The sequence below is a fragment of the Trachemys scripta genome, chromosome 3, assembly GCF_013100865.1.
Source record: "Trachemys scripta elegans isolate TJP31775 chromosome 3, CAS_Tse_1.0, whole genome shotgun sequence".
In the NCBI taxonomy this organism is placed as follows: domain Eukaryota; kingdom Metazoa; phylum Chordata; order Testudines; family Emydidae; genus Trachemys; species Trachemys scripta.
In genome coordinates, this window is record NC_048300.1 from 145,996,724 (window position 1) to 146,012,925 (window position 16,202).

Genomic DNA, 16,202 nt, shown 5'->3' on the forward strand with positions numbered 1-16,202 from the left:
GTGGAGCCAGGTAGGGAGCCTACCGGCCCCACCAACCCTTCTTTCCCCCCCCCCCGCACCAGTGGGGGTCCCGGGCTGCACATTGTCCCTTCCTCTCCCCCCCCACCCCTACAAGCAGCTGGCCTGCCCTCCCTCAGCACTCGTGGGGGCCCCGGGCAGACCTCCCAAGTTTTATTCACTGGTATTTTTAGTAAAAGTCATGGACAGGTCATGGGCCGTGAATTTCTGCTTAGTGTCTGTTACCTGTCTGTGACTTTTACTAAAAATACCTGTGATTAAAATTTAGCCTTACTGATCGTTCCTGCTCCCACTGTTGCCTTTCCTCCTGAGCCAAAAATGAGTTCCATTTCTAATGTTGCTACTCTCCTCTTCCACCGACTTCCCATCCCACCCTTTCATTCAGTCACTTTCTTTGACACTCGCCTTCCCTGCCTATTGAATCTTTCAGTGTTCTGGCTTCCCTCCCCTTTCTTATGGCTTTTCATCCCAGTTCCTGGTCTTTTTTGATTCCCATGGAACCAGTAGTGAGACATTAATAGTCATTGATACCCAAGTTAATTTAATTCTTGCTGTTAAATCAAGAGCCAAATAAATTAGCTCTTCAGTTGGTTATGAAGGGTTAAAATGTTTTGGATATAGACTGAAGAAAGCAAATGAATTTGTATTGTTGGATGGATCTTCATATGGGAACTGAGAGTACTTTGATAATGAATTGAACAGTATGTAGTTTCCCAATAATTTGTATAAACATATCTGTATCGTCTTCTTTAAAACAATACTGTTGCTTTTTTTACAGCAGTGCTCCTAAATTTATGACAATAAATATCCCTACAACACCAGTACCTCTTTATCAGTGGAAAAACATTTCATTTACAAATCTCTGCTAAATAATGCACTAGCACTTTCTACATTGATATCCATGTGTTCTGGATTTAAAGCACAAACCTAAAATGTATACAACTATACTTTTGTTTCTGCTTTGAAATGTTATATGAATAGGTCTGGAAAAGTATCATTGCACATAACAGATTTAAATCATTTTTCTGATAATAATAGATCTAGTTCATATATCAGCCTTTACATTCTGTGAAATGTCAGAAAATTCAATTGCTCTCTAATTGCTGTATGTCAAGTAGAGCACTTGTGTTGTAGCCAAAGCTTTGATCAGTCTGATCCTCTCAGTCAGTAGAGCGGTACCAGTTGCGTACTGTGCTGTATGTGGAATTGAGCCCAGGAAAATAAACACTTTTAAGTCTTTAACGTAGCAGTCATTAAGCAGCCAAACCTATTTTTATATTAATTTTCCACTGCTGCAATATCTAGATGATGACCGAGTGCTGACATCCTGTACTTCTGGTCAGCTGTTTCACTTCTGACCAATGTTGATCCGGTGAAGGCTGGCTGCTTGAAGCTACTCACTCAATTCTGATCTTATTTCACGCATTCTTGAATGTACAACAAGCTAATGAGGCTTCCATCTTATAAAGCTGGCACAGTATAAAAGGGACAGTAAATCTAGAGATATGTCCTGTTGGGTAAACTGTACACTTTCACAGGTGGGATGATGATGGAGAAATAGTTCAATTTAAAGCTGTGTGTTAAAATCTTCTTTGTCACCTCTGCAACTGAAGATAACATATTCTGCAACTGAATGATGCCACATATATATTGGATTAAAGAGGAAATCTGAAATAATGTATTTACATTCAGATAAAGGGGAAAATGTGTAGGGACGATAGTTGGAGGATAAAATCTTACACTTGTATTCAGAATACTAAATGATTTTGTGTGATTTCCAATAAGCTTCCCTAATTTAAATAACTGTGCTTTGGGAGACTTATATGGAACCAAGTGTTGAAAGAGCGCTCTAGCACAGTAATGCAAACATGAAAACCTGTAGAAAATGTGGCTGAAACTTGAAATGTAAAGGGAAAATTGCACTTGTATAATGTATTTATTCCATTTTTTTCAGGTTAAAGAAGCTTCTCGAACAGGAAAAAATCTATCAAGCTCGCAAGGAGAAAGAACATACAAAGAGACTCAATAAACTGAGAGACGAATTGGTCAAACTCAAGTCATTTGCACTCATGCTGGTGGATGAGAGACAAATGCATATTGAACAACTTGGTCAGCAAAGTCAGAAAATACAAGATCTTGCTCAGAAACTAAAGGAGGAAGAAGAAAAGCTTAAAGTTATTAGTTCAAAAACAAAAGAAGATGGACAAAAATTGATGAAATTAGAAGCAGAACTTGAACACAAGACATTATCATTTTCTCAAGAGCATGAGGAGATGACCGCTAAACTGGGTAATCAAGAGTCACATAATAGACAGCTGAGACTTAAGCTGGTTGGTTTGACTCGTAGAATTGAGGAACTAGAGGAAACTAATAAAAATCTTCAAAAGGCTGAGGAAGAACTTCAGGAATTAAGAGATAAAATAGCAAAAGGAGAATGTGGAAACTCTAGCTTGATGGCTGAAGTGGAAAACCTACGCAAGCGTGTACTTGAAATGGAAGGCAAAGATGAGGAGATCACAAAAACTGAATCCCAATGTAGAGAGCTGAAAAAGAAACTGCAAGAGGAAGAACATCATAGCAAAGAGCTGAAATTTGAAGTGGAAAAGTTGCAAAAGAGAATGTCAGAACTGGAGAAGCTGGAAGAGGCTTTTAGTAGAAGTAAGTCTGAATGTTCCCAGTTGCACTTAAATCTGGAGAAAGAAAAGAATTTAACCAAAGACTTAATAAGTGAGTTGGACATGGTAAAGACTCGAGTGAAAGATCTTGAATCTTCAGAAAGTAAGTTGGAAAAAGCTGAACTAAGCTTAAAGGAGGACCTTACCAAGCTGAAGTCATTTACTGTCATGCTGGTGGATGAAAGAAAAAATATGATGGAAAAAATAAAGCAGGAAGAAAGAAAAGTTGAAGGTCTGAACAAAAATGTTAAGATAGAACAAGGTAAAGTTATGGATGTGACTGAGAAATTAATAGATGAAAGTAAGAAACTTTTGAAACTGAAAACTGAAATGGAGGAAAAAGTGTCCAGTTTAACAAAGGAAAGAGATGAGTTAATTGGGAAACTGAAAACTGAAGAAGAAAAATCCTCTGAACTGAGTTGTAGAGTTGATTTGTTAAAGAAAAGAATTGAAGGTATAGAGGAAGTAGAAAGAGAAATAGCAAGAGGTCGAGCCAGAAAAGGACAAGAACTTGCTTATCATGAGGACAACAAGATTAAAGAACTAACCATTGAAATTGAAAGACTGAAAAAACGTCTCAAACAATTGGAAGTGGTTGAAGGAGACTTGATGAAGACAGAGGATGAATATGATCAGCTGGAGCAGAAATTTAGGACTGAGCAGGACAAAGCTAACTTCCTTTCTCAACAACTGGAGGAAATGAAGCTCCAGATTGCTAAAAACAAAGCAATAGAGAAGGGTGAAGTGGTGAGTCAGGAAGCAGAGTTGAGGCACAGGTTTCGGTTAGAAGAAGCTAAAAGCAGAGATTTGAAAGCAGAAGTGCAAGCTCTTAAGGAAAAAATTCATGAGCTGATGAACAAAGAAGACCAGCTTTCCCAGCTCCAAGTTGATTATTCCGTTCTTCAGCAAAGATTTATGGAAGAAGAAGATAAAAACAAAAATATGGGTCAGGAAGTCCTGAACTTAACAAAAGAGTTAGAGCTTTCTAAGCGTTACAGTCGTGTCCTCAGACCCAGCATGAATGGTAGAAGAATGGTAGATGTTCCTGTGACATCAACTGGGGTGCAGACTGATGCAGTAAGCAGTGAAGCAGCAGAAGAAGAAACCCCAGCTGTGTTTATAAGGAAATCCTTCCAAGAGGAAAATCACATCATGAGTAATCTGCGACAGGTAGGGCTGAAAAAACCCACAGAGCGTTCATCTGTGCTTGACAGGTATCCCCCAGCAGCAAATGAGCTTGCAATGAGGAAATCTTGGATACCATGGATGAGAAAAAGAGAGAATGTGTCCCAAGGCGCTCCTGATAAAGGAGCCCGAACACGAGGTAGCCCAGGACATCCTGGAGAGGTTGTCCTTTCCCCAAAGCAGGGGCAACCTCTTCATATTCGGGTGACTCCAGATCATGAGAATAGTACAGCTACTCTGGAGATAACTAGCCCAACATCTGAGGAATTCTTTTCAAGCACCACTGTCATTCCAACCTTGGGAAATCAGAAGCCACGGATTACCATCATTCCTTCTCCAAATGTGTCACAAAAAGGAAAAGGTGGCGAGAGCTCAGTGGGCCCAGAGCGTGCTATGTCACCGGTTACTATAACTACATTCTCCAGAGAAAAGCCCTCAGATGGAGGGAGAGCTCCTTTCATGGAAAGACCCACGTCCCCAATTCAGATTATGACAGTATCTACGTCTGCAGCACCAGCAGAAATCTCTGTTTCTCCAGAATTGCAGGATATGACTATGGGAAGGGCTGTTTTCAAAGTAACACCAGAAAAACAAACTGTCCCAACCCCAATCCGGAAGTACAATGCCAATGCCAACATTATAACAACAGAGGACAACAAAATTCACATTCACTTAGGTTCTCAGTTTAAACGCTCCCCTGGTGTTGCTTCTGAAGGAGCTAGTCCTGTGATAACAGTCAGACCAATGAATGTAGCAGCAGAAAAGGAGGTTATGACTGGTACCGTCCTTCGTTCCCCCAGGAACCATTTCTCCTCCAGGCCCGGAGCAAGCAAAGTGACAAGTACCATAACTATAACTCCGGTTACAACATCATCTACACGAGGAACACAATCAGTGGTAAGTAGCAGAGGATTCCATGGGATATCTGCCCAGACTTCATGGTGGGGAGATGGGAAGCCATAAAATGGACTTTGTGTGAGACCCAATTGTGGAAGAACAGTTGCAAAAAACTATTCATGCTACTGACTTCACTGGAGTTATTATAGATATCAACTGGGGTAACTGAGAGCAGAATTTGCCCTGTTGTGTTTTTAAACGGTTCATTTTGGCATTGTCTCACTATAAGCACTTGAGGTGAACCTTACCTTTCAAAGCTGTAGGAAATGAAAGAAGGATGGTGCTGTAAACTTTCCTATGGTGGTTGGGGGAGGTGGGCAGAGAGGAAGAGGAGGCAATCCAGAGAGAAACCCTGCTTCTATTTTTTTGGAGGTGTCAGTTCTTAACTTAGTCCATTGTGCTTAGCTAGTGTATAGCTCTCAGCTAATTGATATGATTTATGTAGCAATACAGTACCCAGTGGGTGAATAAAAAACAGTGGGAGATTTAATTCTGAAGTTCCTGGCTCTTGTCTGTTTTATGACAGATTTGCCATGGCTTTAACTTTAACTGTATAAAACAGAGGTAGGTGGTGGTGGTGGTGGGGGGGGGGCGAGGACGACACACAACTCTGCAGAACCACCAGTTAAACAGGGAAAATATTTCTTTAGGATCAAGCAGGTAATTTTTAGGAGTCCTGCCTGAGCTGTGAAACCTCCCTGCATGGTGATTCCAAGATGGTGGCTGTAATTTCATGTCTGGGCCCTTTAGGACATGGGGGATTTTCTTTTTTTAATTGACATCCCCTCTAGTCTGTCTAACTTTTTATTTTCCAAAAATCTATATAAGTGCCTCCAGCAGGCTCAATTTGAATGAAATTACAGATACCATCTTGGAAGTGCTGATGTGGTTGGCTAACTCCTGCAAGCCACAAAAATCCATGATTATCAGTCCTGTAATTTCCTCATCAGTGTGTTCCACACACCTTCTATGCCATTCTTACAGGCCTGGGACCCAATTCTCTATTGTGTTATGACTGTTCTTGCCCCCTCTGTACCACTTTTCCCCTCACATATTAAAAATGTTACAAGAGATAATGCGCAAGTGACATAGCTATTCTCAGATGGTAATAAAATACACTCAAGGATTTGTGTTATAAACTGCTTAAGAATATGCTAAACTTTCAAAAAGTCCAAATCATTGTTGCTTATTTAAACCAACCACCCATCCTCATTGCAAACACTTTGACTAGTATACTTGTAGTCATGTCTGCATGTTCTGCAGTGAGCCTCCGTTATGGGCGTAAATAGCCTCGCCAGTTGCATGTGTTTACTCCTCCATTAAAATTTAGTTCTGGGTATCTATAATGTTCCACTAGTGTATACTTCTGGGAAGAGAACAGCTTAGCTTCATTCTGCAAGTCCTAATGAGGCAGCATTATAGGTGTCCCGTATTAACTTCATAAAAGTATAGAGAGCCAAATTCTGGCTGATGCAGTATATTTGCGTAAAGCAGAAAAAACTGCAGTCACCTGCAAACGTGCGAGGCAGAAGGGAGCCAACCGGACTCTGAATCCTGCAAAATGATTAAAAAATCCTACCAAGAGGTTCTCTACAACTGACACTGTTAAGGTAGAAGCAGCTCTAGCCATTTTCCCAGCCACCAAAAAAATGTTTTAGATGCTCCCCATAAGCACCTGAACCCCCCCAAAACACCACAGCTGGCCAATCAATAAAGGGGAGAGGAAAGAGAGAGCGACACACACACACACACACACATACAAATGGCACAGGTTTACAGCACCCCTTGGAAGTTGGCACCTAGGGCAACCACACTGCTTGCTCACCCCTAGAACCAGCACTGGCTGAGGCTGTTTGAAGCCCAGTCTGCATGTTTATTCAGTTACATTGGCCAGACAGTGGGGACCTGCATACAGCTAATTTTCCCTTCACTTAGCAAGGAAAATTGTGTTTGGAGTTGTGTGTTGAGCTGTGATCTGAGTGACATGTTAGTGTGCCTCTTTGGGGACCGGAAAGGCAGAGTCAAAATACTTTAAAATGATCTTTGAGTGTTTTAGACATGAAACTAGTAACTCTAGAGTGCCAAAATCTTCAGTTAATAATTTACGTGTCATTAAAATTCAAGAAATGCCTGAGATTCCAGCTACTTCATTTAATAGCTGTATGTTTACACACCGGGGAAAGCTTTCAGGGAGTGCAGGATGTTTGTCATTTTGGCTCCAGGGTATGTTGACATATTTTCCAACTCTGATAGAATGTATTTGCATGTTGTGCCATACAATGTTCCATGGTTCTTACTTGTTTTGACATAAAAATGTTAGTTCCTTTAAATGTTGTTGTAAACACTGCTTTTGATTATTGAAAATGGCTTGCTTCCCATCGGCTTGTCAGCATTCAAATTTCCCAATTGTGATTTCATTTATTTTATTTTGTGTATGTGCGCATGGGGTTTTGTACTGTTCTTGGAACATTAAGTAATGGAGAGCGCTGATTGACTGGTAAGGATGGTGGTAGTTTGCCTCCTTTTTTGCAGTGCTCAGTACATATAATCAGGACCCTGTGTGCTCCATGGCAACTTGAAACTAAACTCTGTGGCAAGGGCACTAGATTCTATTGCAGTCTGGTGCAGCAGGAAGGTGATTCTGTAGCAGATTCATTTGATTATTTTAAACTCCGGTTTGTAATGTGCAACTAAATGCTATTAGGAAAATTATATATATTATAAGTGCCCACAACACTGTTTATTTTGTTGATTCAATTCAGTTTATACTGTTTCCACATTTGCTGTTTTCAGTGTGCTGCAGCTTTGGTCTTCACACTGCAAAATTACTATGTAGAAATTGTCAGGGAACCTGGAAGTATTTTAGCCTCTAGACTGAGGATAGCTGGGACTTCTAGAACTTGAGGAGGTGTTCTGGGAGTTTGGGATTAGGACAATAACTGATTTTTTTTTTTTCTGTTCAAAATGATTAGTGGTGAAGCAGTTAATATTGTTAATTAAGCTTCAAATTTAACAGCCCACTGAGATAAATAGGGCAATGCATGTGCAATGCTGCATCAGTTTACATTTGCATTATGTTTTGTTCTCTCCATGAAGGAAGGATATACACGTTTTCTCTATGTGATGGTTAGATTCTGGCCTATAGTTGCATGGCAAAGAATGGCTTCCAAATTCTTTTGCTGCAGAATACATTGGCCTGTCAGATGAACAGGAAATAGTAAAGACCTATTAGGTTTCTAGTCCATCTCTTCCCATAGAGGTGCTGGTCTTGTCTACATTAATGTAGGTAAGACAGTAGAGACTTTCTCTCCTTTTCCTCTCTTTTCTCAATAATAAAAGATTAGGCCAATTCCCTGGATCTGAACAGCTCCAAACTTTAGGAAAGTATGGATCCAGAGCTTTGTACCTGACCCCCATCTCTAATAAGCCAACCCAAAATACTTGATCTGAACACCAGAAAAATAAGGTCTGGATCTGACCTCTACATTTTGGGTCCATCTCTAGCATGATATTCACCATTGTACAGTAACTGTTCTGGTACAAAGTGTCTTCTTGGCATTTTGCTTCATGCCACTAACATTTAAATATGCTGCAAAGGATTCAGCCATTGTTATACCAAAGGAGATGCCATGATTCCAAAGTTGAATACTAATTAAATAATTTAGGTGCCCAAAGTGACCTGGTTGCCTGAGATATGATCTGTCTTCCTGTGATTTTCTGCCACTGTTGAGAGTAGCCAAGACACTCAAACTGGGACCCTCCCAATATAAGTGAAAGAGCTGCGTGGCAGGGCATTCCTTGTGAGGGGTCCTCCGTTTTGGAACTTGCTCCCCACCATTGGTACACAAGAGCCTAGATTTGTTAACCTTCTGGGCATGCTTGCAAAGTCCAGCTTTTCTCTGTCTTTGTTAAGGAGGGCCTGGGCTGGGGTGGATATATTTATGGCCAGTTGTTTGTTTATGTTGTTATTTTAATTCATGACAGAGGCTCCCAGTGCACTGGATAGGTGCTTCAAGGCATATTTTAAAAATTTGAAGAAACAAATAAGGAACTGTACAGATTTAGGATCTGTTAAAGAAAAACTCCTAAAAATCTTGCTTACAATTATATCCTTTCTCTTTTTCTCTCTTTCAGACAGGACAGGATGGGTCATCACAGAGACCTACACCCACCCGTATCCCTGTGTCAAAAGGTATGAAAGCAGGAAAGCCAGTAGTGGCAGCCCCAGGAACAGGAAATGTGACAAAATTCGAGCCTCGTGCCGAGACTCAGTCTATGAAAATAGAACTGAAGAAATCTTCAGCCAACAGCTCTGCCTCCCTGGGCGGGGGGAAGGGCTGAGGGCAGTGGCTAAGGGGGTATGTTGTGCAGGTTTTACTGCTACCATGGAAATCAACCCCCTGTCTGTTAGTTGCTGGTGTTTGCATTTACTAATTAAGTCCTGAAACTGTCACTTAACATAACAAACTAATAGGTGTGTGTGTGTGTGCGTGTCTTGACTTTAACAATATAATTTTGTTTCTATGCTGGGCTAAAAAGCTACTTGGAGGCTCGTAATGTTTGCAGACAATGAAATCAGACTGAGCAGCCTCACTTACACATTGATCTTAATTCAGGCAGGGGTTATTGAATTTATTGATAGGATGGGCCACTTCTTAAGAGATTGTCTCATGATACCACTTTCCATCTCACTCACAATCGCATAGGCCACTTTCCCTCCTTTTCAATGATCATTTAACATTCCTGAGACAACTAAAGCATTGCTTGCCTAGAGAAGTAATGCTAGAAAAGCCATGTATTTTTAGGTCTCTTTTAATGAAGTCTCATAGCTAAAACAAAGAGGAAGAGCCAGCAACATGTGACCAGCCATCTCTCTATGGATCAGCAGTGATTCACAGACCGCAGTTTGGAAAGCTCTGATCTAACTGATTTTTTGTTACAGCCACAATTTGGGCCTGATCCAAAAGCCCTGGAAGTCAATGGAATTACTTTCTTTGGGCTTGTCTATACTTTTGGCTAGATTCGCACTGCTGTGATCAATGCAGTGGTGTCGATTTAGTGGGTCTGGTGAAGACCTACTAAGTCAATGGCAGAGTGCTCTCCCATCTACTCCTGTACTCCAGCTCCTCGAGAAGAGTAAAGTAAGTCAGCAGGAGAGCATTTCCCATCAACACAGTGGGATGTAGATACCGCAATAAGTGGATCTAGCTATTTCAACTTCAGTTATGTTATTCACGTAACTGAAGTAGTGTAACTTAGATTGATTTACTGTGGTAGTGTAGACAAGGCCTCTGACTTCAGTTTACTTTGGATCAGGCCCATAATCAGAAAGTGTGCTGTAGTTTGACTTCAGCTGCCTAGAGCTCTTCTGTCTTAGAACAGTCCTTAATACAGACAATTAATGGTGCAAAGTAATTGATGGAGAACTCTGCTCAGATACAGAGGGTAGGGGACAGAGGGCTTTGCACCCAACTTACTCTGAATTCCAGCGTGTTCCCTGAAGTTTGGTATGTGTCTATCTCAAATAAAGACCCAGTTTACAGTGCTATGGAGTACCAGTTTGTGTTTTGTTTTGTTCTCGTTATACTGAAGTATTTGCATTTTTTCCATTTGTGGTTTTTTTTTGGCATGTTTTAAGGAAGTATTTCAGCATGGAAATGGGTGTGGATGTAAATGATTGATGTCATTATTTTGTTTGATAGCACCATAGTTTCCCCAGAAAACTCAATTTCCACACAAGTAAGATACAATAAATGAACTCTGGGTTGAAGTAACTTGATATGCTGTGTCTCAGCCAAAAGGTGCATTTTAAAAATATATAATGATTTAACCATTTGAGTGAGCTATTAAGAGTCCCACAACTATGGGTGCCCTTGCTGGAGGAGAGAAGAGAAAGGAAGATGACTCATGCAGCATGAAGAATACAAGTGTAACGCAAAATGAATTTGAGGGAGAATGCTAAGTGAAGAAGTTAAGTGGCTGAAGGACGCAAATGCAGTTAATAGGATGTACAGGGTCAATGCAATGAACCAAGAGATTGGGGGATTAGTTTCTCTTGTGAAGGAGAGGTTGAAAGAAGAGTCTGTCAGTGGAGGGCATCAAAAATGTGGTAGAATCAGGCAATGTTTATCCTTAATCCATACTTTCGGCTGCTACCCTATTAAAGATCCAGATATTTCCGTTAGTGAGCTTACCCCAGCTTCACTATCTTGAAGGCATTCTTATTCTTCTTTCATGCACATGTCCTTCTGATGAACATCACAAAAATAACAGAGTCCTGTGGCACCTTTAAGACTAACAGATGTATTGGAGCATAAGCTTTCGTGGGTGAATGCCCACCCACAAAAGCTTATGCTCCAATACATCTGTTAGTCTTAAAGGTGCCACAGGACTCTCCGTTGTTTTTTACAAATCCAGACTAACACGGCTACCCCTCTGATACCGATCACAAAAATATTGATTCTGATTTTCACAGGTCCTCAAGCATCTTCCATTAACCTGCATCTCCAATTAACTTTGGAAATGTAGGTGTTAGGACATCTGAAAAACAGACTCATGACTTTATATATATATATAATTTTCCTAATAGCAGAACCAAACTTGGAGCTTCTTCTTGGGAATTTGTGAGTTACTGATCAGAAGTGCATCAACTCCTTCCAACTAATTGTTATGCCCAATAAATGCCCCATACCTCAATTTGTCAATTAATCATTAGTGAGTTCTTATTATTTCTAAGTATCAGAGCTTTTTCAGCAGAAGTTCTAAACATAACAACATGAAGCTAAAAGCTCATTATAACACTAAATGCTGAGCTAAACCAAATCTTCCACTCAGTTCAAAACAGTAATTTTAAATGCTGCAAAGTAGATGAGCCCCCTGGTAATGTGGTATGATACAGTAATGAACTATAGATGGCTTAAGCCTTCTTTTTCATAGCTTTTAAAAAGAAACTAGCCTTTCCTAACTTAAGTGATGATATATATGGGACAATAGTCAAAATGTGCCTGCCTTTGAAAGCAGCATCTGTTTTGGATGGGATCTGAGAGACTACTTTATCTGAAGAAGAAACCATCAGATCGAACTGGATATCCAGGGCCACCACTGCACAGCTAGAATTGGAGAGGCAAACTAGAAGTACCACTTGTGGAGTTATCAGGACATGTGAGAAGGAATCCAGCAACCCCAGACGAAAGAGAATTGACAAGTCAGACTAGTATTTTGAGGATTCAGTAGCAGAGCCCATTGCCAGGACCAGACCAGAAAAAAATCTCTGATCCACAGCCAACCTAGCAAAAGGTCAAGGAATCAGAACCAGGCAAAAGGGTGTTTCTAAAACTAATCTGGGAAAAAAACCCACAAGCAAACAAAAAGTAACAACTTATGAATATTGGTAGGAAAAGACCCTGAAAACATATTAATCTTGTTTAAATATTAGCAAGAAGAGGGCAGGTCGCAATTTACAAAGCTTCTCAAAAGGAAAGAAAGATAAAGTGTAAGGGCTGATGTAAGCCAAAGGGTAATGTAAATTATTTACTAAGTATTGATGTATAAGGGTTTATTGTGAGGATCACAGAAATGAAATATTTTGTATAAACTGGAGAAAACTGTATGCCTATAAGTACTTATGGATATCTGTTTTAAGTTTAGTGTGCATCTTTGGTTAAAAAATTAGATGAGTTCAGCATTTTATAATATGTTTTCATTTACCTGAAGTTTGCTACTCTAAGTAGAGAGCGGGCGGGAAGGGAATTGCAACAATAATAACAAAAAAGGCTTATAGCTCAAAAGTCTTAAAAAGTTGAAGCTTAGCTGTCTTGATCATACAGTTTAGAGTCCCTTTTCCTCTGAAGGTAGCAATCTAGTTAGTGACTACAATAAGATAAGCCACTCAGCACCTTAAAAACTTTGTCTAGTGAAAGAAGCATGACTGTTACAATATCTCTGTCTGTAAGAAAGGTCTCAGAGCAATGAGTCAGCTTACATCACAAAAGTGTTCCAGCATCTATGTGTGGAGTTAGGGACAGAGTAACCTCCATAACTGAATTTCCCTGTATTTGATTTTAAATCTGATCCTTAACACAAGTTTCTACTGAATTATATAGGGCCAGATGCTGTCACCCTTACTCATGCTAAGTACAGCTTGCTCATGTGAGTAGTCTCATGGCCATAAACAGAAATACTGATCTAAGAGCTGCTTAGTGTGAGAAAGGTTGCAGAATTTGGTTCATAAAGACATGCAATCTCTAGTCTAAGGGGTTTCTTTCAGATCTTAAAATATGCTAAGCAAACAATATCTTGACTTTGTATGGCCACTTTGATCTTTAGTTGTTTACTCTTTTCGTTTTCTGATCACAATCCTTCACTGTGATTAAAAATGCAAATAACACAGTGGTTCTCAAACTATTGTACTGGTGACCCCTTTCACATAGCAAGCCTCTGAGTGCGACCCCCCCCCTTATCAATTAAAAACACTTTTTAATATATTTAACACAATTATAAATGCTGGAGGCGAAGCAGGGTTTGGGGTGGAGGCTGGCAGCTGGCAACCCCCCCATGTAATAACCTCATGACCCCCTGAGGGGTCCCAACCCCCAGTTTGAGAACCTCTGAAATATCTTGTGACTTTTATAAATATGACCATACAGAATGTACATGACAGTATTTAAACTTTAAACCACTTATTTGGTGATTAATATCACGTGCATAATCTCTAAAACAGAATTGGTCTTCAAAGGTTCATGCCAATTATAAACTAAATACTAGATTATTACCTAAAACATGTTAAACGTGTTTTCAGATCCTCTCAAGGTTAACGCTAATGTTCGGTGACTGATCAGAATTCCAGAGCACATCTTTAAAGAGGGAAGGCTACCGTCCTACCATGTTTCAGGTTTTTGACACAGGCTACAACAATAAGGATGGTTTTCAGACAGTTATATGTTCCTATCGCATATCAGTTGTTGACATCACTAAGTCAGTTTGAAACCTGTAGTATGCTGGCAGTGGTTTCTATGAGCTCATCTTTTAAACTTGTTCTCCTTTAGGGGAATATTTTTCTCTTCCATCTGTGTGAGTAATTTTCATTCCCTTAACTTTGACTGAGCTCTCCCAGACAGAGCTCTTTCTAACATTTGTCATTATAGATGTTGACTTCACTTTGAAACTATCTTACTACTTGGTCTCTGTTCTTATTTGGGTTTTTGGAAAACATCAAGAGGGTTAACTACTTTCAAATTAGGAGCTATCAGCTGCAGGAACAAAACCATGTAGGACCATGTGTGGGTTTATTTTATTTTATTTTATTTTTTGGCTTCTTGCAAGATTCAAGTATGAGTAACTCCCTATATTAAAAACTCTTCTAAACATGATTTTAAAAGTTCAGAAATAGTTATGTTGGTACATGATCCACTTTTGTCACTGGGACTTATATTGTCTCCAGTATATCTTTTTGTATAATTTGGTATTATCCATTCATGTAAATTGTAAAAAGAAATTTAATTTAAATTTCAAATGTTAAAGATGTCAGTTGATTTGCTTTTATTATCTGAATTGGTCAGGCTTTATGCAAATTGTTCACTATGGGCCAGATTCTAAACTCATTTACAACAGTGTAAGTACAAATAATTACAAAGACCTCTGATTTACAGCAATATCATTTAAATCTGAATTTGGTCCTATCCATACAGATGTCTTTATTTAATTTTATCATTAGAATAAATTAAGTTTTGTTTCTTTAAGTAAATATATAACTCATGGAAGCTGTAAGATTTATAGTCCCAGAGCACTCTCTCTAGCCATTGCCAGATTATTCCTACATCACTGTGCCAGAATATATCAGGGATGGCCAAACCATGGCTCATGAGCTGCATGCGGCTCTTTTACAATTAAAGTGTGGCTTGTGGAGCCCCTCCAGGCCCTCCCTTCTCCACCTACCAGATGGGGCGGGGGGCGAGCTTGGGACCTCTACCTTGCAGCAGGGTGATGGGGTAGGGGCTTCTGTCCAGTGGGGAGGGGCGGTCTTGGGACTTCAGCCCCATGGGGTGCACCTACTGGGGCTCAGGGCTCAGCAGGATCGGGGCTGAAGCCCCAAGGCCTGGCAGATGCCTCCCACAGGGCAAAAGCCCCGAGCCCAGCGGGTGTGCCCCGGCTTTCCACTTTCTGAAGATTGTTGTATGCGGCTCAGAGTGTCAGTAAGTTTGGCCATCCCTGGAATATAACCTATGAAAATTTTAGACAAACACCTCTTTGGACATCTATTTTAATAGCAAAAATACATGCATGACTACAAAGTCAAACGTTAGAAGGGGTGAGGTGTAAGAGAAATTAATGAACACATGAATAATGGAAGTATACGCAATGTATGACTTCTTAATCCTCTCTAGTCTCTGACCTCCCCCTGCGTACTTGTTATGTTTGGTCTATAAGAGGAAGACTTTGATTTTGAAACCTTACTATAGTTACACTGTTCAGTTATTAATTGGACCCGTACAAGGAAGAAGACATTTTCTGCCTACCAAATTTTTGTTTTTAAATTGTAAATTTTGTCTTCAAACTCTGTGTATAGATATCTAATGTATATACTGGATATTAAGAACCATTTTCTTAAAATGAGCTCATGTGATTCCCACTGAAATGTGTTCATATATGAGTAAAATTTGATGTTAAGCGAATAGAGCTTTTACCTTGCTTCATATTCTCCAAGAACCTGAAGTTATAAAACTGCATTGGTGGTGAAGGTTTACTTTTACTACAGTTTATGATTCCTGTATGTTCATTATTCAAATCTGGGAGGAAATATAGACATGGATGGATGGAAAAAACTTACGTAAATCGTAAATTAAATGTAGAGAAATACACTTTATTGGGAAATTCCATTGTTTCACTTGTGTTCCCACATTCTCCTAATTGTTGTCTTTTAGCCTTGTTTTATCCATGAGTAAAATAATGAAAATATGCCATCTAGTGGTAAGGTTCTGGCATAAAGGGTAAATGAAATATTTGAACATTTTTTCTGTTTTAAAATTATAATATTGTACAATTCCCACAATCAAACCTTTTACAAACGTATTATTTTTAAAAGGTGAAGCATAGGCACATGTTAATAAAAGTGGTAAGGATATACTGAATTTATACTTTGCATATCTTGTAAATGGCATTTGAAAACAAGGAGGGGAAGACAATCACAGTAGTTATATAAGAAGTTTCAACTATAGAAATAAATGCTTTTGGAAGGCACATTATACTACATTTCAAATGTCTGATTGCAATTTCATCATTTAAAACCCACAAATATTTTTTCTTTAAAGATACACTGCATATTGAAATTTACATTTATGGTTAAACTTCGATTTAGTAAATATCATCTTGTGCGCAATGGAAACACATTTAGACCATAGGACAGTTAATTAATTATTTACTATTTGTTGT

At 39.4% G+C, this 16,202-nt stretch overlaps 1 protein-coding gene across 6 annotated transcripts in view; it reads left to right on the top strand.

Moving 5' to 3' along the window:
• The window catches only part of FILIP1 (filamin A interacting protein 1), a 148,165-nt gene that overhangs the window by 129,949 nt on the left and 2,014 nt on the right, over positions 1-16,202 (top strand). For 4 of the 6 annotated variants that reach the window (XM_034766189.1, XM_034766188.1, XM_034766190.1 and 1 more), the window contains 2 exons: positions 1,973-4,775; positions 8,910-9,133. In XM_034766189.1, the coding sequence (XP_034622080.1) occupies positions 1,973-4,775; positions 8,910-9,116 (3,010 nt within the window). In that variant the 3' untranslated portion in view covers positions 9,117-9,133. Of the gene's footprint in view, positions 1-1,538; positions 1,557-1,972; positions 4,776-8,909; positions 9,134-16,202 lie in introns of those variants that run through there. The other 2 variants (XM_034766192.1, XM_034766191.1) reach the window with 2 other exon arrangements.